This window comes from Psammomys obesus, unplaced genomic scaffold, assembly GCF_907164565.1.
Source record: "Psammomys obesus unplaced genomic scaffold, mPsaObe1.curated_primary_1811, whole genome shotgun sequence".
Classification (NCBI taxonomy): Eukaryota; Metazoa; Chordata; class Mammalia; order Rodentia; family Muridae; genus Psammomys; species Psammomys obesus.
In genome coordinates, this window is record NW_026596051.1 from 17,489,571 (window position 1) to 17,517,566 (window position 27,996).

The 27,996-nt window shown below is 49.4% G+C and overlaps 1 protein-coding gene across 1 annotated transcript in view; it reads right to left on the reverse strand.

Moving 5' to 3' along the window:
- The window catches only part of Zfyve28 (zinc finger FYVE-type containing 28), an 89,096-nt gene that overhangs the window by 31,577 nt on the left and 29,523 nt on the right, over window positions 1-27,996 (reverse strand). The window contains exons 2-7 of the mRNA XM_055624314.1: window positions 17,183-17,323; window positions 10,714-10,851; window positions 10,104-10,306; window positions 9,029-9,118; window positions 7,951-8,040; window positions 977-1,078 (exon numbers count right to left, since the gene is read on the reverse strand). Of these exons, the coding sequence (XP_055480289.1) occupies window positions 977-1,078; window positions 7,951-8,040; window positions 9,029-9,118; window positions 10,104-10,306; window positions 10,714-10,851; window positions 17,183-17,323 (764 nt within the window). The remainder of the gene's footprint in view (window positions 1-976; window positions 1,079-7,950; window positions 8,041-9,028; window positions 9,119-10,103; window positions 10,307-10,713; window positions 10,852-17,182; window positions 17,324-27,996) is intronic.

A 27,996-nucleotide genomic window follows, 5' to 3' on the forward strand; every position in this document is an offset into this window, starting at 1 on the left:
CCCAGCACCCGCCCCAACCTTCCTTCAAGGACCCCCTTTGCCAAGGCTGCACTTTCCTTCCTCAGCATTGCCTGTGACCTCTCCTAATTTACTCTCATCCCCTGTCTTAGAACCAAAAAGGTCCTCAGCTTCAAAGTCTGGCGTCTGCATTCCACCCAGAGTGAGAGGAAAACAGCCAAGAGCCATCTACAGGATAAACTGTGACACAGACTGAGCACCCTGACACCAGTCCGCTCACTCCCCGGGGTCCCAAGACTTCAAGGCCGCCCACAGGAAAAACCCACAAGAGTCTCTGCTTGGATCTGTTCTGCATAGTTTTATGCTCTATGCCTCCACAAGGAAACTCTGAGCAGGTTCTGAGGAGGCTCTGGATGCTCTGCCAGACCCACGGAGTATGCAACAAGAACACATCCAGAGCCATCAGCCTCTCACTAGCCAAAGGAGGTACCCACGAGATGGGTGGCCATGGCCATTGTTTCCAGCTCATCATGAGGCCATCCCTAGGGTATGAACAACCCATCCCACTGAGCCACTGGGCAGTGCTCAGTCCAACAAGAGAATGGTCTGGCCTGGCAGAAGGGCTACATGCTCAGTCCAACAAGAGAAAGGTCTGGCCTGGCAGAAGGGCTACACATCCGCAGGAGCCTAACAAACCGAGACTGACATATGAGCTTCCTGAAGGGAACTTCAGAGCTTTTGTGGACGGAGAGTCAACACTGAACTGTGTGGTACACTCAGAGTAGGGCGGTGTGAAGTTTACGATTTAAAGCTTAGCCCGAAAGAGCTGCCACCCACTCTGTGACCCGGGCAGGGAAGACAAAGGCTAGCTTGGACCGCTGTGAACACAGGTACCATGCATGTGTGGCCAGCACTCATGACTCAGGGGGGGCTGCACACTTGACACTAATACCCACCTCCCAGCCACCCAGAGGGTGGCTTGAGCGCTTGACTTCAGCAACCGTCTTCCAGCCCTCACCTGATTTTCCGGAGCAAGGTATGGAAGGGCCGGAACAATTCAGACATGTCTTCCACCTTCCGGTCCAAGTTCAGGGGTCCATCTGCATAGACCACAAGGCCACTGCATTCAAGACACACAAGCCAGTGTGATTAGACTCTGTGGGCCTCTGAGTGAACCCTATGGTTTCAGCTTCAATATCTGCAAGAACACTGGCAGCCAGCTGGGACCTGGAGCAACCCCATTTAGCTAAGTTATAGCTTTATCCTTCACCTTCTATGATAGAGTTTCATTAAGTCAAGGAAAAGGTAATTACAATTACCATCCAGACTTTACCATCAAGTTTGTTAGCCTGGTTCACAGTGGGGATCTAACAACCATGGGGTGTATTTGTTCACCTCAATGCAGAGAAACGTTTTCAAGATTCTTTACTAACATGTACCTCACAGAAAGTGAAAGACTAGATCTGTAGAGGCTAATAGGGATCAGGCCTGTAACTGTCACTTTAAAAGCCAAGTAGGAGCTACATAACTGAGTTCCCATGTGGGTCTCCTGTCACCATTCAGGGCAGAAAGTAGCCTCCTGTCCACCTCCGGGCAAGGGCTCCCTAGATGGCCCTTCCCCAGGCTGGAGCTTTCCTCGTTGTCCCCTTCCAGCACCTTCTACCTAGATCAACACCTGCTGAAGGCCAACTCTATTCAGGGGCCACCTCCGGACAGCCCTGATTCCATCATCTCATCTCATCTCTGACAGCCACCTCTACCTGCCTCCCTCTGGAAGGCCCAGGGCCTACCACCCAGCTCTGACAGCACCTTAGTCAGCCAACTCCCAGCTCAGCTCTCCTCAGAACACTACTTCAGGGCCCTTCCCCAGTTCCTCCTCCAGTGCTTCTGTGGCCCAGATGTTCGGGTTTGGTATGTCTCAGGAGCCCAGAGAAGATTCACCTGCACCTCCGCTCCCTCAGCTGCTGGGCTTTCTGCTTGGAGAGCCCTACTTGTTTCTATAGCTGTGACATGGTCTTCTTGCCCTTGTCACCATCTCACACACAGTCCCTGCGAGGTTGTAAGTCTTCGTCAACATACCCAGTTTGCTAAGAAAAAGTGACTAACAGAATCGAAGGGACTATTTCCCCTTAAAAGGTTTCAAAGGAGAAACGGACTGTGCTGCCTCTGGGCTCTGTGGTCCTCCTGCTGAGTGGTGAGCTCACACTGAGCGGAAGCAGATGGGTTTGTGATGGGGGCCCTGGGCAATGAGGGCCAAAACTGAAAAAGGGGGAAACAGGGAGACTGTGTGTGTGTGTGTGTGTGTGTGTGTGTGTGAGAGAGAGAGAGAGAGAGAGAGAGAGAGAGAGAGAGGAGGAGAAACTAGTTTACAGGATTGGAATGTAGGGCAAATTCAAACTATGTGGGGCAGGCAGCAAACAGGCAGAAGCCATGGGGGAGGATGGTCACTATGGTCACAGGCAGAATTTCTTCTTCCTTAGGGGATCTTAGCCTGTTTCCTCCTTGGATTTCAGCTGATTATATGAGGCCCACTGCACTATAGACAACAATATGCTAAATTCAGAACTCTATTCATTTAAATGTTCACTCACCTTTAAGATGCATTCCTAACAATATCCAGACTGGGGTGTGGCTAAATATCTGGGTAGAGGCCACACTGACACAATTGGTGATAACAGTGTATGCTGTGGCAGCCACATACCTACAGCATTCACTGAGGACGGCATTCCTTCCTCCTTGAATGCTCCTGGAATCCTGGTCTGGGATCATCTGGCCACAGATGGCAGGGTTTCTGATCTCTTAACTCCATTTCACTGGCCTTCATGTCTTTCTAAGTGGGCAGGGTCACTGTTTTTATTTGTAGTAAGTTTTGAAACAGACTGTGTGAATCTTATTCTTTCTTTCTCTGTCTTTTCTTTCTTTTTCTTTCCTGAAGTTGTTTTTGCTCTGTAGGACCCATAGAGGCTCCTTAAGAATCTATAGAATAGCTTTTCCATTTCTACCATAAAAAAGCAGAGGGGTGTTTCAGGGATTGCCCTGACTCTGGGGTCATGCTGAAGAGCACTGACATCCTCCTGAACATTGGCATGGGTTGTCTTTACCTTGGTAGATTTTCTCTATTTTTTTTTCCCACCAATGTTCTACAGCCCTCAGTAGCCACATATCTGACCTCCTTGGCTAAGTTTATTCTTAGGTGTTTTATTCTTTTGAAGGCTTTTTTTTTTTTTAATCTTGTACTTAAGGTTGAGGGTATGGCTCAGTGATATAGCTCTTGCCTTGCATGTACAAAGCCCAGGATTTGATCCCCAGCTCTGAAAAAACAAAAACAAAAACCTCATGCTTCAAGTAACACTTAATCACATCCAATGGAATATGAACCCTAAGAAAGAAACACATTTCAATGTACTGAGTGAAATACGCCAGTCACAGGAGACTAACTCCATGTGGTTGCACTCACAGGGAATTCCCGACATTGTCAGATCCACATGGAAAGAAGAGCGGTGAGTGCCGGGAGGGGATGGGGAGGTGGCGTCTCACCCACACAGCTTTTGTTTTGCTTTTAGGATGGAGATGGACAGTGTTTGATGACACTGAAGTGTTCACTCAGAAAAGGTTAAAATTGGGCGAGAAATGGCTCAGCGGGTAAAGTCACTGGCTGCCAAGCCTGGCAATCTGAGCTCAATCTCTAGAACACACACCGTGGAAGGAGAACTGAATCCTACAGGCTGTTCACTGGCCTATACAAACTACACACACACACACACACACACACACACACACACACCCTAATTAAAAAAAATGCTAAAAGGGCTAAAATCTAAGTTTTATGTTATATGTAATATACCACCATAATGAAAACAAATGTTTCTTTGCTTTCTGTTTACAAAAGCGTTGATTCTTACAGAAGGCTGGGGCTGTAACTCAATTGGTAGAGCACTAGCCTGGTTGAGGCCCTGGTTCTATCCCCAGGAGTGCATGCTTGTAATCCCATCATGTGGGAGGTGGAGACAGAAAGACCAGAAGTTCTAGGTCATTCTTGGATACACAGCAAATTCCAGGTCAGCCTGAGCTACAGAAGACCCTGTCTTAAAACAAAACAAGCAATTTTGTAGTGACAGCATTTGGCTATGGTCTTGTATTCGTCACAGTGAGGATGTTTCCACGATATCAGTGTTTCCTTCTAATATGTTAGCAACAGAAGTATAATTTTTAATCAGTGCCTTGGTTTTGGATATTCAGCCCCTCAAATGTTTTTATTACAAGTGATACTTTGTGGGTGATTTGTATAAATATGCATCTGAGCCTTGTCAGATCAAAGTGGCAAACTTCTACCAGAGCCCACAGTACCCCACCCCCCAGTAAGAGGGAAGCCTGCCTTCCTGTGGGGATACACACCCACAATACAAACCCTATTTATATAACCTCAGGGCCAGAAATCCTACAGAAACAGAAGATAGACTTGAGAGAGAGAGAGAGAGAGAGAGAGAGAGAGAGAGAGAAATACGCATGCACACACCTGAGTAGATGTGTGAATGTTGGTGGTAGAAGTGGCCACAAGGGGCGAGGGCTGTGAAGTGTCTGTGATACAAATACTCTCAAGGTAGTGGCAGCCAGTCCACGAGCCTAGCTGCGATCTGAATATTCATGGATGCCTCAGACAGTGAGAAGTTGTACATGTAGAATGTTAAAAACCAAGTCCGGTAAGCATGCCACTGTGTGGACCTGGAGGTAAGGAGCACAAGCGGCAGAACTGAGAGGAGGGTGGGCGCATGGGAAGACGTCACTGAGGCAGAGGCCAGGCTGGGGCACCCACGGGTGTGCGCGGGTCTGTTATCCAGGAGGCGGAGCCCTGGCAGGGTAGGGGCAGGCGCAGTGTCCTTCTTATTTGGCAATGTCCAGGACCACTGGTGACCCAGGCTGAGAGGAGTCACTGCTCTGACAAAGAGTAGGTGGGGCCGAGGGCCAGCCTCACGCAGATAGCACCAAGGAGAGAAGTGCTGGAGCCAACTGCAGGGGTTGCTGTGGTGTGGACAGGCCTTGTGGGGAGGAATGGCCAATTCAGACTTGACCCAGATGAGGCCAGTGGGATCCTGGGCTGCTAAGCAATAGACCCTGTGATGCAGGCTATCTTGGCCAACTAGATGGGCGGGCTGGAAATTGACCACTGAATTTATAGGTTTGGCTTTCTTTATGCTTTTAAGATAAATATCTGAAAATTACACCTGAACCTAGAGGAAAGCAACTCTCCAGACCCTGTCTCTCCTGCCCAGGCATGCCTTGACCCCAGAATGAGTGCAGGGCCAGGCACACAGTGGTCACTCTGTACCTGCTCACCATGTAAACACAGGGAGGGGCACTCCTGGGCCTCCTCCTGGGAAACTGCCAAGCATGAGAAGCAAGAAAGCGCTGGGCTGTGGACCTGGTGAGCAACAAGAGGGGTGGCTGGGGAGAAGCTCACTCAGTGGGGCTCAGCTGGGTGGATTTTACCAGAGACATTGCACCTCTTGGTCCCTCAGACCCACACCTGGCTCTGAGGTCAGAGGCCTGCTTCTGAAGGCGCCCCATCAGCTGGCTAGGTGGCGCTCCCTCAGAGCCAAATCTCCGTGCTCGAAGCTCCACGTTCCTGTATCTGCTCTCCTTTCTCATATATGCTGGGTGTTTTCCACCTTGCAGAGATCCTTTCAGTCCTCTCAGCTCTTGTCTAGGCTCTGAGTAGAAGGAGCTGCACGTCCACCTTCTAGGAGGAACCACCCAAAACAGAGCCCACATCCACAGCGGTCTCACGCCGCTCCGGGACTAGCATTCTGGGTGAGCCACTGATCCAGTTGCCAGCAATATAGACAGTGGTGTCAGCACATGGGGCACCAGAGATACTGGTCAGATACTGCTCATCAGCCACATACGTCCAGTCACAGATGGGTATTAAAAAGTGATAAAAAGTGAAATCAAAGTGGAAAACAGACTCCAGACTAAAACTGAGCCTGGTTGGGTATGCCTGTGATGGGGTAGAGGCTGGAGGATCAGAAGTTTAGGGTCATCCTTGGCTACAGAATGAGTTCAAAGCCAGCCGGGGCTATAAGAAACTGTCTTAACCCACCAACCAACAAACAACAAGAAAGAAAACAGATTCTAGAGTTAAATCTGGAAACAGTGCAGGCAGGGGCTGTCTGACACCTCTGTTTATTTTAAAACCAGTGTGCTGCCTAAGATAAACTTCAGGGTGCTTTCAAGGGCTTCTGAATGACTCCCCACCCCCGACAATCCCACCTGCATTCAGCCAGGAGAGCAGTGGTCAGAGCAGGGAGGAAAGGCATAGCCCAAAAGGGCAGCTGGTCCTGCAGAGCTTCCCAGGGAAGCGAGCCCTCGGATGCCATAGGTGTGTTCTCCTGGGTTGTGGAGAAGTACTGGGCATTGCACTTCAAAGCACTTACAAGGGTCTGTGAAAAAGAGGGACAGGGCTTCCTGCGTTACAGAATCCATTCTCAGAGGTGCGGTGCCCATTGACATTAGGGTCAGTGCCTGCTCTTAAAGACTCTCAGACACAAGCTGGTCAGCACAAACAAGATCGAGAGTTCAAGGAGTTTTCTGCTTTGTTATTCAGTCAAAGACAGGAGGTAAGGAGCAAACCAGTGCACCATTTCCCCTTAATGAACCACGGAGACACCTGTGAGCCAGCACAGGCCCATGGGTCCACCTGGAAACAGTCACTCCAGCCCACTTTATGTGAGCTACCAGGGAGTTCCAGTCCCCCAGCTCAACACGCTCGGAAGACATGACATCCCCAGGTTCTGCTGCCCAAGACTATTTTAAAGTGGCATCCCTGGAGCCTGATGGGACCCTTTGGGTATCCTGAATAAAAAGAAGAGAACTCTGTAAGGAAAAGGGGAGTTTATAAAGAGGGGACCAGCAGTGCTGAGCCATAAGAGGGTAATGCAAACCTCAGACAGCGCTCAGGCATTACCCTGAAAACAGCTGAGACACTCACGCCCGCTGCCAGCAAGGAGTGTCTGGATTAGCACCAGCACCCTGCTCTGCTTCTCCCAGGACCGCCACAGCATTTGCCTGTGCAATGGAGGAAAGCACCTCCATTTTGGCAGGCCCAGAACATTGGCTGTCCTGAAGTACCACTCCACCCCAATGTTTCCCCTTCCTATGAGGAAGCATCCTCAGCAGACTGCCTGTGTCTATGCTCTAAGTTCCCTGAGGTCCTGCTCTGAAGCCTCTCCTTGGCCCAGACCTGGACTCATCCTGGGGCCCCTCCTTCCCTTCACAGAGCTCCCCATCTCCCCTCAGCCCAGCTATGTTCCTGCATGCCAGAGGGTACTACTGGGCCATCTCCTAGGCTGCAAACCCAGCCAGCCTTCCCTAAGCTCCCCAACCCCATGAACACCCACCCAGCAGGAAGACGGAGCACAGAGGTGGAACAAGCTCTAGCAGCTGCACTCTGCTCTTGCCTCCAAACATGCAGAATTCCCAGCAAGTGGTTAAACACACTGTCTCTGAGGCATGTAAGGCCCCAAATCCTGTGTGCTATCTTGATACCTTGAACCCCAGAAGACCTATGAGTTCCTTGTTTTCTCTTGCTGGTGGGAAAGGGCCCCCACCAGAAGGGCCCTTAACAAGCTGAACCTAATGGGTTCCATCTCCCTACAGGCCCAGAGACTACTCACTGAAGCCATATTCTCCTTTGGGAACTAGAGCCCCTCGTCTTCCCTGTCACCACAGTCTTGCATGGCTACTCTATACCCAAGAGACCCTGCATGGTATATGGGTCCGCCTCAACTGCCCAGCACCAAATGGGCAGGGCTCATTGTCTTACAGGCTTTAATAAGCGTTCCCTCCTTCCCCAACAGGAAGTTCTCTGAACATCTGGCTCCTCATCTGCTGGGGGGAGAACAGCAGGCCAGACTGGGGACTGCTGCTGGTCGGGCAGAGCAGAGTCTGCAGGGTAGGAGGACCGGTGCCGGTACCCAGGAAGAGGCAGGCACTCACCACACAATGGCCAGCCGAGGAATGGTGAACATGAGGGCAGGTTCATAGTCATCGATCATGTCCTGGGTCAGATACCCAAAGTCCAAGGCTCTGGCAGGGGGAAAGAGGAGTGAGAGGCTATCGGTGGGTAGACCCAAGCGCAGGGAAAGCAGAGCGCCCGACCCTCTCTAGGATTCACACTCAGGAGACAGGTGAGAAGGGTGACCTGTACCACATCAGTCTCACACGAAGGACATGGCATGCTTTGCATGGGAAGCCCCAGAAGAGTGGCCTATTCCACCTCTGTCCCAGAAAAAAAATGGAAGAGCAGAGGTGGGTGATATATGTGAAGACACGTGTCATTCTGTCAGTGTCTATGACTACCACTGTTTTGTCTAACCTACAAGACAAGGGCCAAGCACAGACATGAGGCAAGACTATTCCCTAATCTAGCACCTCCTATGAAATCCAGTTTGGTTCCCTTCCTCCACCATGAGCGGGTGGTTTTCCCCGTAAACAGGTGCTGCGCCATCAGGACTTCAAAGTAAAATGTATTTTCTGTCACCTTGTTTTCTGGGAATTTGAAACACTTCTGGCGGCACGAACATCGAATGATCTGCCCTTTAAAAACAACAATTTGTGGTGTGATTTAGTCAGTTTCAAAACTAGCACCACAGTTGATACTCTGAGGTGAATCTTCGCCCCAGACTCTATTTGGAGAATCTGACTTTGAGTTGCCAAACAAGGCCTGATGGAAGCAGTGATGATCCACCGTGGTGAACAGGCGTGAGCCCTCAGGGCCCACAGAGGAGCTGAGGTGAGCAGCAGCAGAAGTAGGGAAGTGGGGTTGAGGAGGCAGAGAGGTGAGGGTACTAGAGGACAAGGGAGGGGTGCTAGACAGCAGCTGCCTAGTAAGGGGGAGACTTCTGTCGTCCATCTGTCGCAAGACTCCACTGACAGCACCTGCCCTTTGACCCCACAGCAGAGGGAACCTGGGGTGACAGTGAGTGAGGGTGCTGACTTCTGCATAGGCAGCCGGCTGCCGTCTTCCTGCCTGGGTGCCCTTGACAAGATGCCACGCCAAGCAGCCTGCCCTTACCTCTCCACAGTCTCACAGAACAGCACGATGACCTCCTGCTGCACGTAGTACTCCCTGGGGGACTTCACTGGCACCATGGCTGAGACATAGCTATGAGCAATGCAGAGAACAAACGTCAGACCTTTGTTCTCCAACTCCCCAGGCCTCCCCAGACAAGAACATCAAATGAAAACCACAGCCCTCCATACTACCACCGCCCTGCGCCATTGGTTTTGTAAGTACACAGCTCCCAGCTTTACAAAGATAATTTAAATCAGAGACATCCAGCCCTGCCCCAGCTCAGCCCTGACTGCCAGAAAACCACTGCACACACTTGTAAGTGCTTGTTCCTACCTTGGACCCAGCTGTGAGGAAGCAATGCATTAGCAAATATGAATCCATGAATGGGGAGAGGGATCCTGGGAGTCCCCATTCCCCAGAGTCAGTCTCTGTCTCTGTCTCTCTCTCTCTCTCCCTCACACACACACACACACACACACACACACACACACACACACACAGGCCCTGTGTATCTCAGATGTGCACAGGACTCAAAGGATGCTGGCTGAGCAGCTGAGGGATGCCTGTCTACCTGATGTTTGTCAGTCTGTCTACCTGACCCAGGTAAGAACATTTTCATGCCTTCTTAACTACCAACTCTATTTTTCTTGCTATGGAGACACAAGAAAATAATACTCAATCATCTGCCCTCTTGACTCCTGATAGAATACCTCCTTCTAGAGGCTGTTCATAGTATCCTATGGTCAGGCTTTATTAGCAGAGGCTTTATTAACATCAAAATCAGGGATTTCCTGTCCTGTGCATCACATGTTGGTGCATAGAGCACAGTGGGCCTCTCCCCCGGGGCCTGAGACTGCCAGAGGCCCCCATACCCTCTGTTCTCCCTCTTCCTTCAAAGGCTCCATTACCAACCCCCACAGAGATCCCCAGGAGCTAGCCACCCGACTCCCCCCACATCATTTTCTACACGGAAACATCATGATGTTCTTCCCCTAAAGAGCCGGTACCCCAAGCGCACGAGTGGAAGCCATGATTCCAAATGTCTACAGCACATGTATGGGGCCCTACAGGTCACCTCAGCTCGAACTCAGCAAAGAGAACATCAAAGTGCCTCAGGGCCTCCCGCATCTTCTCCGTGTAAGTGTTGAGGTCTCGGAGTGCCTGGTCACGGAGAGTGCCCCGCACATCCTCAAGGCTGCGCGTCAGCTCCTTGGCCAGTGGCCGCATGGCCATGCTCTCGAGCTCACGATTCATGATGATGGAGCCAGCTGCCAGGCACTGTGGGCAGGAGAGTATGCTTAAGAGTGGCCTGCAGTTAGAAGTTGCGTGTCCTCAGGGAACCCATGCACCTCAAGGCCTCACTGTGGTAGGTGGGTGAGAACTACGATCACGCTGGTATTTGGGAAGTGGCGGCAGGATCCTGGATGCCTGGGGACTTGAGAGTCTCCTCACCATCACACAAGACACTTCATCTGCAACCAGCAGTACTGGCGTGCACAGGGTCATGGCTCCCACCATGTTCCAAGGGGGATCAGCCAAGGAAGCCCAGACCACAGCTTCCAAAAACAAAGGGCGGACAGAACCCCTGGAGGAGATCTGCAGGGGCCTGTGGCCAGGGTCACATGGAAACGGCTGGAAAGGGGTGCTCAATGTTAGGACCCGGAATCCCAGCATCTGCCTATTACCTCAGCCCCGAACCACAGCTGGCCAGCCAAGTTGTCGTGCCGGATCTCCTCCGGGAACTTGACGCAGAAATCCCGAGGGGCACGGTCCTGAGGGATGCACTCCTCCATGATCTGATTAATGATGTTTAACACATTGTCCTGAAACAGAAACAAAGACTGCTCACCGGGACTACAGAAGTGATCTGGCAGCACATCCCGCCTCACCACACGAGGCTCAAACAGAGGTGAAATGCCTACAACCATCCCCTCCCGGGATAACACCAATGTATCCCCTAGTGGCCTGTTGCTGGCACACAGTCCTGTGAGTTGGCTCATTTGATGGCTGAAGAGTAGATTTCACATCACTCTTGGTAAACGAGTGAACTGTCTTCCTAGAAAAAAAGACAACTTCCCTCCTTCCTGACCCCTGAATGGCTGGGGCCATGGCTACCCCAGGTTTCTCTGCGCACCCATACAAGTTCTCTTTCAGACCCTGCTCCTCCATCAAGCAGTATGGGACCAACAGACAGAACAGCAAATTTCCTGCCCATCAATACAAAGACTAGCTCAGTGGATTTCTATAAAAACTTGACTTTGGGAACTGGGGAGACAGCTCATCAGATACAATGCTTGCTGTGCAGATATGAGGACCTGGGTTTGGACCCCTAGCATCTACTCTTAAAAGTAGGATGCAGGGCTGGAGAGATGGTTCAGAGGTTAAGAGCACTGGCCGTTCATTCAAAGGTCCTGAGTTCAATTCCCAGTAACCACATGGTGGCTCACAACCATCTCTACTGAGATCTGGTGCCCTCTCCTGGCCTGCAGAAGAACATGCAGGCAGAATAGTGTATAAATAAATCTTTAGGGAAAAAAAAAAAGTAGGGTATAGTAGCACATCTGTAACCCCAGCACTGGGGGAGGGGTGGGACAGGAAGACCCTGAGGACTTGCTGACTCTAGTTTCAGTGAGAGACCCTATCTCAAAAATTAAGGTGGGGAGCAACTGAGTACTTCTGGCCTCCCCACCTGTCACGGAGGTGCCACGGGCACACGCACACACATGAACAGAACAGGACTTTCAAGGTCCATCTCTGCATCACTGTTGTTGACATTACCAGCCTAGGCTTGCTGTGTCCACCTACTTCCAGGCAGTGACACTGCTGGGGGCCACTGTGAAACCAGTCCTTTCAGTACGTGTGAGAATATCAATTTCTACAACAGAGTCAGCATCCAAGTATACTATATCCAAAAGTAAAAGGGTCCCCCAGTACCAATGACAACCAGCTGAGGACCTGTGACCTGTGTGAAACTTTGGTTTTCTCACAAAACCACATCTTAGCACCAGGTAAGGGAAGTGTTGGGTCAGTACTTTCAGACCCTGCTCCTCCACCAAGCAGTATGGGACCAGCAGGCAGAACAGCAAATTGCCTGCCCATCAATACAAAGACAGCTCCAACTCTACTTCAATGGCCGTGCACGCTCTGGCAGGACACCCAACTTTTCTGATTCTCAGCAGCAAAAGGGAGACCACAGTTCCATGGCAGCGTGGAGGCTGCAAACATTAGAGTTTGTAAAACTTGGAAACCTTCCATGCACAGCTCCTTGTTTCTTTTGTTTGACACAATGTCTCATTTTGTATCCTGGAAGACCAGGAACTTGCAGGAGGAAAACGGGAGACACAGCTTACAAGAGAGTAGGCATCACTATACACCCTACAGACGTTAAAAGCGACTAACATGAATAATTCATGCCGACAACTTACAAGAAATCTCTTGAAGCTGCAGACTACCAAAACTCTTCAAGAAGAAATAGAAAGCCTAAAAAGCTCATATGTATTCAATAAGATGGATCTGAGGCTAAAAATATTTCCATAGAGAACCCTCTAGATCCAAACAGAAATATAACACTGATTTGACACAAGCTCACAAACCCCTCCCCCCAAAAAAATGCAGAAATGAGAGTATCTCCCAACACATTCTATAGGTGTTCATTATCCTGATACCAAATCTGAATGAATATACTTGGCTGAATAACCTTCATGAACATAGATACAGAATTCTATTGTCTTAAATTCATTTTTTGAGGCAGAGATTTATGTATACCAGACTGGCCTCAAACTCACTGTGCAGCCAAGGCTCGCCTTAAAGCCCTTCGCTGTCTCTCAAGTGCTGGGTTACAGGTGTATGACTACACACCTGGCTATATTACATTAAAAATTTTATTAATAAAATCTGAGGAGGCTGAATTAAATAATTCATAAAAAAGTGTACCATACCATGACTTCCTTAGCAGCTTGACCACTGCTGTTCTGTTTTTCTGTTTTGTGGGTGGTCACAAGCATTGAGCCCATGCCCTTATACACACTAAATAGGAATTCTTATCATGGAGCTAAATCCCAGCCATTCTGTAGTTTTAAAAGCCCACTTTCCTTAAAAGTGGGGTCAAATTCTGTCTTATATTTTTGGCATGTGTGTGACACCCAATTGGTTCCTCCATCCTCTTTCTACTGGAGAACCGAATGGTACCTTCCATCACTCTTTTTCACTGAGAGTTTAAGCAACCAGGGCCCTCTGGCTTAGAGGCGCCTAGTAATGCCACTGGCTTTTGTTAGAATATATATAATGATGCAGTGTAGGAGTTACCTCCTGAGGACATTGAACTAGCAGGACCAGATGAGTCCAAGATCCCTTCCAAAACTACATAATTGTTTCTCTGAATATAAAAATGGTGAGAAGCCTGAGAGCATGTACTGGCACAGTATTCAGACTTTCCGTAGTCTGACACAGCTTACCATCATCTACATGATTCCCTGATTATTATCATAAAGTGAATAACTAGATAAGGTATACCACTAAAGAAGAAAACAGCCAGCCAGGCGTGGTGATGCATGACCATAATCCTAGCACTTGGGGAGGCAGACGCAGGCAGTTCTCTGTGAGTTCAAGGCCAGTGTGGTCTACAAATTTGAGTCCAGGACAGTCAAGGCTACAGAGAAGCCCTGTCTTGAAAAAACAAAACAAACAAACAAAAACAAAAACCAGACGGGCATGGCAATGTACAACTTAGGAGGCTGGGACAAGAGGATTTTGAGTTCAAGCCCAACCTTACTAAGCAAGACCCCATCTAAACACACACATGCACACACACTAAAGAGAAGGAAAAGAAAGACTAGAAAGGAAATAAAGAGGGGAAAGAAGAACAGGAGGAAGAAGAAAAAAGTCAGCATTTTCGGTCCATCACCCATGTAACTGAATGTTTCCTATGTGCTAAGTAGTGGGTGAACTAGCGGGTGTGACAGACAGAGCCCCACCTCACAACACTGGCATGCAGCTGATGCTGGGCAACAGACAGAATGACAATGGAGACAGTATTTATTACATTAAAGTATCCAATATCATTTACTGTAAGAAACTTGATTATCCCAATAGTCACAGAAACAGGATTTGACAAAACTCCAACATCCATTCCTGATAAGAGCCCTCAGCGAGCTATTTATTTAAAGGCAACTTCCTTAGCATGGTAAAGGGGGTCTGCAGAAATCCTGCAGTTAACATGCTTGATGAGAAAAGACTGCCTCTCCCATGGTAATAGGAACAAATCTGTTCGCCACATATGTGGTGGGAGCAGGGGATGGCACATGACACAAAATCAAGAGAGCCAGTAAAGAGAGAAAGAGTACAAAGCCGGGTTTGGTGAGGTGGCTCAGAAGTTAAGAGTGTATATTGCTCTTTCAGAGAACCACAGTTTGCTTCTCTGCAGCCTCGTGAGGCAGCTTACACTTGCCTGTAACTGTAGAGGTCACCAGGGGGATCTGATTTCCTCTTAGGGCTTCCACAGGCACCTGTACTCATGTGCACATACCCACACACAGCTACACATGCATACACGTAACCTAATACAAATAAATCTTCTTAAAAAAAACACACAACTTTATTTGCAGAAAACAGTTATAAAAAAAAACATCTGGTAGACTCGAAAAGCTTGATGTCAAAACTAGTAAGTGAATTAGAAAGTGATCCATGAAATGTATCTGGGAACCAGGCACAGCACAACAACTTGCTGAGGCAGAAATATCACTTGATCCCAAGAGTTCAAGGCTAGCTTAAGCAACATACAGAGACACCCCCCCCCACCTCAAAACTCTGTGTGTGTTCTTTTTTTCAGCTTCTTGACATACGATTACTAAAACGCTTGCAATCTCTGAGGTAACAGAATCTTACATTAATGAGGTGACAGGTAGCCAGGCTCTAAGTAGCTTCAGGATGAGGCTGACCATTACGGGGCACAGGCCTGGATTTTCAACTTTACTCTCAAACTCTCAGGGGAGGAGAGGTTATCAACCACACCTGTGCATGAAACCTCCATAAAACCAAAGGACAGGCAGGGTTCAGAGGGCTTCTGAGTTGGCAAACTCATCTGCAGCCTAGGATGGAGCATTTTCCAGCTCCACAGAGCCAGGAACGCCCTGCTCAGGCGAGGTCCAGCTATCACCCTGCCTGCTCTTCACACATATGCACCTGCCTCCTTCGTTACAAATGGCAGAGGAAGTACGCCCTTGAATTCTGACATGCCATCAGGAGGCATAAGAAGCGCTGCGCTGAGCACAGCCACCTGCCATGGAGGGGACTGTCGGAAGTGGGGAGGCACCTTGTCAGAATGGAGGGCAGGGAGCAGGAAGAATAGCAGGCCCTCAGTAAGGCCTCAGGTCACAAGGCCAGTCAGGACACCATGAGGAGACATGAGATTCTTGGTTCATGGGCAAAACTTGCATGAGGTGCCAAGGACAAGAACTGGAGCCCCAGCTGCACATGCTGAGCCTGAATCGTCTAATAGTCCCAGAGGGGATGGGAACCTTTGGATTGGGGCAGGGGAGAAACTGAGTCAACAGAAACAGCATGGCCATAGAGGGGCCAAGAAGAGAAGAGAGCTGAATCCTGGGCTTAAGAGGCTGGAGAATGAGGCAGAAGAAGTGATAGCAGGTGTGAGGTGAGACAGGGAACAGGGTCCTGTGAGCCAAGTGACAAACAATAGTGCTGAGGTTGTGCATTATCTCCTGTCCCCATGCTTCCCTCCCAGACCCCAAGACAAGGAAAGAATCTGTATCCTTAAGACACAGCCTGGTTGGCAGCTGTGGCACATGCCTGTAATCCCAGCACTTGGGGAGGCAAAGGCAGGTGAGTTTGAGGCCCACCCGATCCACAAAGCAAGTCTAGGACAGCCAAGGCTACACAGAGGAACCAAAAACACAAAAAACAAAAAGACACACCCTGAACCTAAGTGTTCCCCCAAGACCCCTCCCTCTTCACAATACAAGACTCACTGTAATAAGCCCTGACCCTTGACCTAAGAAGGGACTACCAGCTTGACATCTGTTTCCCCCACTGTCATTGACACCAATGAACACCTAACTCAGAGTGAAATATGGCCACAGCCATGTCCCGAAGTGGCCACAGCTGCCCCCTTCCCAACAGACAGGAGCAGGGGAAGGACCCTTCAGCCCTCTGAGTGTCTCTCCTGTGGAAGGTCTCCACACTGCAGCTGGCTCTCTCGTAACTGTTGCCCTCCCAGAAGCTGTTTCTAACAGGAGCTCCTGAAAAAAGGAAGGCTGGCCCTGGAGGAACCTAGGGCATCTTTTGGAATGTCCAAACAGACACACGGCTCAGAGAAAGAAGGAGCAGATCATGACCCTCAGACAGGGCCCTTACACTGGAGCTCCATGGAAACAAGCCATAGACAAGAATATGAAGAGGAAATGGTGTCCTGGAGGTAACCTGGAGTATGATCACCTTTGCTATTTTGTGGAAACCATATCCAGCAAGGCCTTGAGGACCACAGTGACAGTCGTGAGCTGCCTCCTTATCAGGTGAGCACAAGCCCCACCTCCCAGAATAGAGGACCACCCCACACCCCCCAGGAACTTATAGGCAAAAATACACAAAGAAGGTTCCCGAACTTTTCGAAAGACTGTGCTTGTCACTTGACAAAACTCTGTCCCTGCTGGAAACGCCTCGTGAACGTTTGGTGCAACTGGAAGAAAACGCTGCTGGTAAGGTATTTTTAGCAGCAGCTTCCAGAGCCGTCTCTGAATTATGCAGCAAAAGCTCCCGGCACCATGAGTCAGCAGCCGAGTGCAGTCACGGCCCCCACCAGCTCTGCACACGTTACCTAGAGCACCCAGGGCAAGTAGCTCCCTTCCCAAAACAGCCTCCCTCAGGCTCTCTCGGCTTCTGCTCTTCCCAAGTGTCCTTCCCAGTTAGTCCTTGCAACCTAGCTCCCTATCCCATGTGATCCTGCCCAACCCTCCTCTTGAATCTAGTCTCTTCACTGTCTCCAGGGCCCTGATCACATCCCTACAGGGCAAAGCCACATGCTTACCAAGGACGGGTCACAGCATCCATCCTTGGCTACAAATACTTACCCAAGCAAGAATCTTCCCCAAGACCTCCCGAAGATGGAGACACATATCCCAACACCCCCAGCTGCCTCCTTACCTGGCAGGAGCGGAACTGGCTGACGAGCAGTGTGCACCGCTGGGGCTCCTTCCGCCCATCCAGGCTGTCCAGCTCTGCAGCCACCTGGTTCAGCTCCTCGTCGGCATAGTAGAACTGGGCCAGCAGCTGTGGGTCTGACCTCTGCAGGAGAGAGGTGCCGGAGCATGAGGAGGTGGTAATGGCTGGAGGAGACACTGTAGCTGATGACCTTGTTCCCACAGGGCAGCCTGCCGTCAGGATGGCCCCCAGGGCTCAGTCTCTAATGGGATGGCCCCAGGGCTGAGTCTCTAACCTGGACTCTTCCACCCCATGCAGTGGTCATCTTACTAAAATTCTCCAAAAGAAGCTTTAGGAATACAACCAGAGCAAAACAAGCCCTGGAGCTGTGCCCACTTAGCTCACTCTACACGAAGGATCCTCATTAGAATTCCAGATAGGGGAAAGAGAGAGGACCAGGGCCCTGGGATGACAGTAAACCTGTTTTTTTTTCTCTCTCTCTCTCTGTGTATACATATACATATACATATACATATACATATACATATACATATGCATATGCATATGCATATGCATATGCATATGCATATACATATACATATACATATACATATACATATACATATACATATACATATACATATACATATACATATACATACCAGGCCTGGTGGCGCATACTTGCCATACCAGCACTGGAGAGGCTGAGGCAGGAGGATTGTGTATTTGATATGAGCCTGAGTTATGTAATGACACTTTGTCTAAGAAAAACTGTTTAATTCACACATCTAAACAGAAATGACAAAGACAGCCACTGAAGGAAGGACCCCAGAATAAGGTGGTAATTTCACACCACTGAAATGAGAATGTCAGGCAGAGCCTGGGATCAAGTCCTCCACTCCCTGCCATCTGGAGACTTCCCTGCCATCTGGGGAACACCAGTTTCCTCAACTCAGAGGCCTCCCTTGAACTGAAATCACAGGTGTCTGGTTCTGGTCTTGCAAAAGCTGAACTCTGAGTAGAACCCGGGCTCCCTGCCTCCTCATCTGGCCTGATGTATCTCTGCTGCAGCCACGCTAGCTGGCTTCTTTGTCTACACATACACAGCAAGCCCACCACTCTGGGCCTTCACACAATGGTTCCCTAAGCTCCTAATATGAAGGACTCCTTCCCTTAGATCTGACAGTCCAGGATTCAGAGAAGGGAAAATGGTAAAGCCCCAGCATGTTAAGGTGAACAGTACTTGTGACTGCAAGAAGAAAGCCATGGGAAAGAGCTGAGGATATCTCAGAGTTAGAGCATCCGCCTAGCACCGCAAGGTTCTGGCTCACCCTTCAATACCAGAAGGAAAAAACAGAAGAGAGCGGACTGTACACAGACACAAATATACCAACCCAAATTTGCTGTAATGCTGATCAGATGTGTGCACGCATGTACACACAGCACCAAACTGACACCTGGTCCACGATCTTCCACCCATGCCTGTGGCTATGTTTATATCACAGAGTGTTAAACATAAGCTAACTTCTGGGCATGATTTGTAGTTTCCCTTTCCTTTCCTTTCCCTCACAGTCTGCTTTCTCTGCCCCTCCCCTTGTGCTCTACATGGCCAAGCCTCGGGGAGACTTTTCCTTAACTACAGGGCCTTGGTCACAAACATGCATTAGCCCTGCACCTCCCACCCAGCAAGGACAGTACAAGGAGAGAGGAACCCCAGCTATGGTCAAGTAGCCCATCATGGGGCTTGAGCTCCCAGAGTCACCAATCAGAACTTGCAGAGCACTTCACAGCCATGTTGAGTGCCTAGCCAAGATGGGTATCAAATCTTCCTATGACATTCTGCAGAAGGCTGAGAGGGAACTCCCAGATGCTGCCTGACCTGGTCTAGATGGAGATAATAGCACCTCCCCTTTGCCGGGGTCACATCCTACAGGCAGATCGAGAAAGGCCCCTTGTGCCACAGGCTGCACCCAGTGCTGGCCACCTGCCCCTCCACACCCAGGAGGGCTATGAAACACCAGAGACTATGATGAGATGAGTGGTTGGGGGTTGGGAAATGGCTCAGTGGGTAAAGGTCTGCCATGCAAACATAATGACCTGAGTTCGGATCTTCGGAGCCCATATAAGGCCAGACATGGTAGTGCGTGTCTGTAACCCCAGCACTCCTAGACAAGATAGGAGGGACTAGATAGGAGGCAGAGATAAGAGAGGCCCTAGAGCCAGGCAGTGGTGGTGCACACCTATAATCCCAGCACTTGGGAGGCAGAGGCAGGCGGATCTCTGAGTTCAAGGCCAGCCTGGTCTACACAGTGAGTTCCAGGAGAAAAAAAGAGAGGGGCTCTAGAAGCTCACAAGTAAGTTCACAGGCCAGCAAGCCTGCACAGAGAATAACAACAGAGAGACCCTGCCAGGATCGAGGAAGAACCAGTGTCCAACGTTGTCCTCTGATCTCCACATGTGCATCATAGCACACCCACCCATAGACACAAACACCAACACATGTGTGCACGTGCACCTGAATACACACACACACACACACACACACACACACACACACACACACACACACCAGTAATCTCAAGACTGGGAGGCAGATACAGGAGGTTCCCAGGGGCTCATTGGCCAGATAGTCAAGTCCAATCCATAAGCTCAAGGTTCAGTGAGACACTCTGTCTTAAAAAATATACTGGAGAACAAACAGGGAAGACATCCACATCAACCTCTTTGACTCTCATCCACATACAAGCATATGTGCAAACACACACACATATGAACATATTTACACACATAAGAAAGAAAGAAAGAAAGAAAGAAAGAAAGAAAGAAAGAAAGAAAGGAAGGAAGAAAGGAAGAAGGAAGAAAAGAAAAGAAAGGAGAGAAGAGAGTAAAATGTGACTTAAAAATAAACAGAGAACTTTGAGGCCACCGACAGTTCCCTCTGATGTGGGGGAAATAGCTAGGGTGTCTATGGCTGAAGACCCACAGCTCCAGCATCCCAAATAAAGTGTCCAACCTCAAAGCCCACGGGAACAGGTTGCTCTAAATTTCTCTATGGCCATAAATACAAGCCTTCTCACACTCTGCTTCCCCTGTGAAGGGCCCAGTGGCCATTTAGATGCTGTAGACTTGACACAGGTGTACGCAAAACCTCGTTTGCCCTCACCTGGTTTTGACTTCTTTAAATTAAAGCCCTGAAAAGCAGACATACAATGTCTAGACCAGTAAGTAGCATGAGAGATCTATGAACACACACACACACATACAACGCCCACACCTAGAACAGATAAATTAAGAGTTTTCAGAAAATATTACAAAAACACAAAATGCCTGTGCTGTTTTAAAATTTCAGCTGCCAACAGAGTGGAGAGTACCAGACCCCTCAGGATTGCTATTTCAGACTGAAGAACCAGATATCCTCTGTGTCTCCGCACAGGTCAAAGTATGGGAGCAGAACGGATTCTTAATTATTGTGTCAGTCACGCCTATCTCAGGGCCCAGGTGTGGTGCAGGAGGAAGCCTCCAGGCAGGGGTCCCAGGAAATGAATTAACAAAACCAATGAGATTTAAATTTGTCCTAATTAACAGGATCCAAGAGAAAAATTTTGGTTATGAAGTCTAAGTATGCAGAGTAGGGCCCATACAGCCACTTTAACAACTCGCCACTCAGTGCTACACCAGCCTGGCTGGCACTGGCCCTGGGCAGGCTGGCTCACAGGCCTGAGGCAGGGAGGCGGCAGAGAAGGCCACAGCCACACTGATTTTAAGTGTTTTGATGTTCCAAGAGAAAATATGTATAACAAAGGGATTGCTGTAAGTAGGGAGAGGTACATACTCTGTAAAAATGTGTGAAATAAGCACTGTAACATTGTAAAATCATACACTAACAATAGGAACACCTTTAAAACGATACTGTGTCAACATTGTCTCAACTACTTCCACAGCAGAGGAAACTCAGCTTTGACAGGTCTTAGGCTTTTTTCCCACTGGTGATCCCTTTCCCAAAAATCTTCAGATCACCCCATGCATGAAACAGGTATACAAATCAAACATTTACTCATAAATTAATCATAAAGAATTTTTATTTTAAAACAATTTGTTTTTTAGATTAATTTATATTTTATTAATTACAGTTTATTCACTTTGTATCCCAGCAGTAGCCCCTCCCTTGTCCCCTCCCAATCCCACCCCCTCTCCCTCATCTCCTCCCATTTCCCTCTCCAAGTCCTCTGATAGGGGAGGTCCTCCTCCCCTTCCCTCTGACCCTAGCCTATCAGGTCTCATGAGGACTGACTGCATTGTCTTCCTCTTTGGCCTGGTAAGGCTGCTCCCTCCCCCTCAGGAGGAGGTGATCAAGGAGCCAGCCAGCCACTGAGTTCATGTCAGAGACAGTCCCTGTTCCCATTACTAGGAACATACTTGGATACTGAGCTGTAATGGGCTACATCTGTGCAGGGGTTCCATGCATGGCCCTTGGTTGGAATATCAGTCTCAGAAAAGACCCCTGGGCCCAGATTTTTTGGTTCTGTTGTTCTTGTGGAGCTCTTGTCCCCTCCAGGTCTTTCTATCTCCCCTTCTTTCATAAGACTCCCTGCACTCTGCACAAAGTTTGGCTATGAGTTTCAGTGTCTGTTTTGATACCCTACTGGGTAGAGTCTTTCAGAGGCCCTCTTAAAACAAATTTTTGAGGGCTGGGGAATGGCTCAGTGGATAAAGTTCTTCTATGCAATCATGAGGACCTGAGTTCAGATCCCAAGAACCCACACTAAAAAGCCAGGCATGACGGCACACATTTGTAATCCCAGTGCTCCTATGGAGAGATGAGAAGTGGAGACAGGAAAAACCTCTGAAGCTCACAGGCCAAGTAGCCTGGTATGTGCAGAGGCAAACAACAAAGGGACCCTGGCTCAAACAAGGGGGACATCAAGGACTGACACTTGAGGTTGTCTTCTGATCTCCCTGTGGTGTGACTGTGCCCATAACCACGCACAAATATACACAGCATACACACAAAGACTCATAGCTATACAGAGCAATTAAAGATTTAGGTCACAATACAGAACGGACCAATGCAGCACTAACCCCAAGAAGCCGATTGCATTATTGATTCACTCAAATGCCTGGTCCCCGATGAGTGTGGCTGTAAGTGCAGACTAAGCTAAATGAGCTTGGGCCTGCCCTTATGGGCCCTCTGAGCAGCCGTGGGTGACTCTGAAGTTCAGAGGACTTCTGGTGAGGTTGGGACAGAATTAGAGATCACGTGAACCATCTCTAGAGTCCCTGTTCACCATGAACTACTCCAGAAGGATCAGGCCCAGCCCTGCATAGAAGACTTAATCAGAGCCTTCTGTGCAGTGGTCCAGACAGGGAGATTGAAGCTCATGAAAGTAGCAGATGGCTTGGGTTGCATGTTAGAGACTCTGAAGCAACAACTATGGCCAGGAAAATAGTAAGAACCCTCAGGCCTCTCTGGTAGAAGAAGAGAGTAGGCCAGTGCCAGAGCTAGACCCCATTCATACTCTCACTTCCTATATATGACAGGAAGACTGCAGTTGGAAGACATTAAGTGATTCCTGTAGCTGTGACAGCAACCCCATGGTCTTGGTCAGGCTCCAGGCAGCAGAATAATAGGCAGGCAGGTAGCAGGACATGTGACCTGCACAGATGGTAGAACAGGAAGCATGCTGAACCAGAGAGGACAGTTCCTGCCCCAGGTCAGCCCGTAAGTGGCACAAAGCCCAGAAGTTCTGACCCAAGCAGTTGTCCCCAGAATGTCAGCTAGGATCTGAAGACCAATTTCCAAGAGAGACCCCCTGCGCCGTAACTATCGAAGTGCCACTCACTGGCCCAACACGCAAAACATGTAACCCTGGTACTTTACCTTTCAGTCTTGGCACATCCCCAAACAGTGGACATTCACGGTGGACTTCAAGAAGAGACTGGAGAGCTCCTGGGAAGGATGGCCACCCTCAGTGCCATCCTGAGCCCCGACCTCTCCTGGACTCTGCATTCCAATCCCCCAAATCCAAAAGCACCACAGAAAACCAAGAAAAGCCTCTGGAGGTTGTAACCAGTGTTTGCTACTTTGTGGGTTCTTTCTTTGTGGGTACCCTTCTCTACCCCTTTTCTTCCACCCTTTTAACCCCCTAACACTAGACAGGAGAGAAAAAAAGGAGAGAAAAAGAGTGGCATCATTAGAGTAGTTCCTACTGATTAGGAATGTCAGGTTCCTTGGGGCAAATTGATCTTTGCTGTCAGGATATCTAATTTCTTCTTGTTGCTGTTGCTTCTTTGCTCATGAGTACTTAACAAACTGCGACGAACAACAAAAAAACAACCCACCACCACCTCTAGGGTTCTCTGAGAAGTTCCCAGAATTCCAAACATCACCCAATCATAGAAATGATCTGCAGCTGGCAAAATCATGCCTCCGACAAAGCAGGAGGCAAATCATAGCTGCTTTGGAGCAGCCCCATATCCCAACACCTGGGATTAAAAAGAAAACATACTCTTCTAACATTTCTGTGCTTTTTAGAGAAAACAAAATTCCAAAACTGTCACTACAGGAGGTACCTTAAGTCAACTCACCACGGCAGCTACCTACCCCCACAGCTGCTCAGGCCACACAGCTGTTGGCAACAGGCTTCCATGGTGGGGACTGCTCATTGCCTCCAGACACTGATGCAGGCCCTCCACAGTAGCCCTGCCCCACTCATTCACACAGGAACCCAGAGACAGTCAGCATCCCGCACTCCATGCCTTCAGCCTGACCTGGAGCCACAGCTGGCTGTCCTCAGAGGCGCGGGGCCATCAGGAGCCCTGCCTGACCCTAGGCTGCAGCACAAGCCCTCAAAGCCTTCCACGGCACTCCCTGAAGGACAAGCTGACACTTTTGGTTTTGTTCACATTGGCAAACACTGCCACTGTGATAAAATAGAAAGAAACCATTTCAATAATGAGGGAAGAGAATAATCTGTAGCCTGGACTCAGATTGGCTCCAAGATCAAATCCCAAACACTTCCTGCTAAGTCCACCCCCTGCTAAGTGACCCTGGAGCACTGAATGCCTGGTAAATTGCATGCACAGTCCCTAGTGTCATCAGTGTGCACAGCAGCGATAGCAGGGAACAGTCGGCCAGGATAAGGCGCCAAATACTATATACCCTTCCCTCAAGAAGGTGCCCACCCCCACAAGGCAGCCCTGCCCGGACCAGCGAAGACTGAGCTGGGGCTGTGTGAGGGATAAATGCAAAATACAATCACCATCCTCTCAAGAGTGAAGGTGGGAACCTCGCAGACAGCGAAAAACGCCTGCGTTGCATACACTGAGTGGCCCAGTCAGGGACAAGCAGAGCTATCCACCTGCCCACGGCAACAGCAACCCTGGACTGGCCCAAGGGACTCCCCAGGAAAGTATGAGGCAGGGTAACAAGTGGGACAGAGCATCCAGGTGACAGAAAAGTAGTCTTAACAACTCCAAGGCAGGGAACAGGGATGCTCGGGTAGCCCTGAACAGAGGTGGGTAGAGAGTGGAGGGCAGCTTGGAGTCCCACAGCCAGGGACTGGAGGCAACTACATTTTAAGGATACAAAGTTGGCAAAGAGTTTGGTGCTAATGCCAGGTAGCCAGGTGCCTCATGCTTACATGCTGCATATGCCACCATACCCTACAGCTCCTATGTCTGCCTGCCGGCCTGCAGCAGAACCTCGGGGTGCAGACAGAAACTTGACGCTTGCCTCTCCACCATCACACAGTAACGGAGGATGGACTTCCCACCTGTGCACAGCCTGAATGCTGCCTGGTGGCTCCCCAGTTAGCCCTGCCCTACAGATTCCCCCAGAGCTTTGAACACTGGACCTGACCTGGAGACAAGTGACCCTTGGGTGGTGTCACACAGCTTTTCTTCCTCAGGCTCAAAGACGGCCAGCACTGGCCAGTGAGGCCGTGGTTCCAGTGTGCCCAGGGGAGGCTCTAGCTTTAGTCTTAGCTAGACTCTGGGTCACTGAGCTAGCTATCCAACACAAGCGGACCCCAGAAGACCCCAATATTGGCTGACTTCCAGAGAGGGAAGATGTAGGAAAGTTGTGTGTGTTTGCTTTGGGCCCCTGTGGTCCACAACATTGGGGGAAGAGCACCCCTCTACTCCACAAAAAGTGGACAGGTACACGCGTGCAGGGTGGGATAGGTTAGGAGGAGGTGTACCTCCTCCTCAGCTGAGCACAGCAGGAACTGTGTCACACAATTTATTGAAAGTCAACAGGATAGCCCCAACACAGCCCCTGCCAAACACACCAGCTGAAGGTCGACCAGACAGGGACAGCCACCAAAATAAACCACATCAGAAAGACTTGAGGGTGAAGAATTCTGGCCAGTGATAGTTGTGAAGCCTTATCCATACCTGAGAGCTTCACCATAAAATCTGAGGGTCAGAACCCCACTTTTCCTGAAAAGCTTTTGTAGCAAGTGATGCCCAATGGGACGTTTTATGAGAAAGGGCTTATGCATAGCTGCACAGAGCCCTCCCTGCAGGCAAGGCTGTGCCTCTGTGGTTTCTCAGCAATCTGGTAAATTAAGATTTTTAGGTCTAGCTTAGAGACCCCAATAAAAATAACCCCCTGTACCCTCTGTCTCTCCAAACAATGCTCCTTTTCCCAGACTCTTGCTTGCTTGCAACAGATGCCAAAGCCAGCTCAGAAGGCCATGATAGTGTGGGAGAGCCAGCAGCAGCCTTCACACGGCCTCTAATCGCTCAAGGACAGCAGTGCTCAGCAGAGCTCAGTGGTCGTGAGAAAACTACAGAAGGCCCAGCTCCAAGTGCACGGGCCTCTCCCCTGCCAGAGAACAAAGGAACCCTTTGTAACCTCAACCTGCCCTATGATACGGAGAAACACAGGGAGATGCTCTGGAAGAGATCCCAGCCCTGCGGGTGGACCGAACAGCCCTCTTCGATCAGGACATGCCCTGTGCCAGGGAGCTCCTGGCCAAGGACCTTGCAGCAGCAATACGACACTGATGTATTGCCAGTGACGACACTGGCCTGGCTGTAACGCTTTCTCTGCAAACCACCACAGACCATTTAGAAAAGTTGGTTCTTTTCATCCTGTTTTGTGTTTAGGAATCGGGTCTTGTCGTATTACCCAGGACAGACTCAAACTCCTACGCTCCAGTAAGTGATTCTCTTGTCTCAGCTTCCCAAGTAACTCATGCTATGGTTGTCCACCAGAGAGCCTGGCTAAGTGAAGGGTCTTCAAAAGGGAAGTTAATTTTCTAATAAAACTCCCAATCAAATGCTGTCCATATACTAACTGCAGACAGTTCAACAGAACAGCAGTGTGGGACTGGAAAGAAGCCAAGGAAGCACTCACAGGGAGAGTCTGCAGGCAGCACCATGGAGGGAGAATGCTGTCAGTAAGCGGAATGGCCTGCCTGGCAGGTGGGTGCAGAAACTGGAGCAGGATCATGTATTTTTTTTTTAACTTCAATAGATTAAAAGATAGTTTAAAGTGCATTTTATGGGACTGTGCAGACAGCTAATGGGCAAAAGTGCTTGCTATGCAAGCCTGAAACCTGAGTTGAGACAAGTGGATTACTGAAGTTGGGTTTAGTAGTCAGCTCAGGTACCCTGATATCTGCTCTACGGACTCAGGCCTTTGAGTGCCCCATACTCTCTGCCTGGCAGTTCCGCAGTCCTGGGATGCAGTGGATTGGAAGAGGCCCACCCAAAACAGAAGGAACAAGATCCTGTAGGTCTTAGGCCCATGCTACCACACAGAGAAAACAGAATTCAAGGGGTGTCAGGGGCATGTTCCAAAAGCCAGCACTTACAGAGGCTTCACTGGCTGAGGCAGGAAGGGTTAACGCGGGTTAGCAGAGCGATGTGACCATGTGACCGATGTGACCTGTGAGCAAGCTAAGAAGACTTAGAGGACAGGGTGGTTGCCAGTAACCACCAGCCCCTCCCCCAGGACTCCATCCTCAGCAGCACTGCCCCAAGGCTACTCCACGGGTGGCAAACAGACTAGGAGGGCAAGCCCTGCAGACAAAAGAAAGACATCTGCTTGGGCAAATAGCTTACTAAAATGTACCTTACATCCTGCAAAATTCTTCCAGTTACCGCCTGCAGTTCGTGGGGTTCGGCACATTTATAGATTGTGCCATTGTCATCACGATCTGGTTACAGAATATTTTCTATATCCTAAACACAACCAGGCAGTGGTGGCATATGCTTTTAGTCCCAACACACAAAAGGCAGGGGCAAGTGGATCTCTGTGAGTTCAAGGCCACTCTAGTCTACAAAGATAGTTCCAAGACATCCAGGGCTATTACATAGATAAACCCTGTCTCAAAAAGCCAGAACAAACAAACAAAAACAGAAAAAAGAAAAAAAGAAAGAAACCATCCCCCCTACACACACACACCTGGCACTCACCCTCCCATCAACCCCAAATGGGCCACCTGTTCTGTGCAGTAGTGTAAATAGAATTATACAGAACGTCACCTCTGAGTCTGGCTTCTCTGAAGGTTTATCCACAGAGAAGCATGTCATGGTCCAAATGTCTATCATGATCCCAGGTTGGACACAATTCCCCAAGTAGTACCTTAGTGGCATTTGAAGAAAAAGTCTTTGAGAGGGGTTAGGTGAGGTTATGTGTGTGGGAGCCCAGAGTGGCATCAACTGCTTTATAAGACAAGGAAGGGGGAAGGATGCAAGGAGATGGCTTGGTTGATAAAGTGCTTGCTGAGTGCAGCACCCACACAAAAGCCTGGAGCGATGGTGTGTACCTGTAACCACAGTGCCGGGAGGTAGATACATGTAGGATC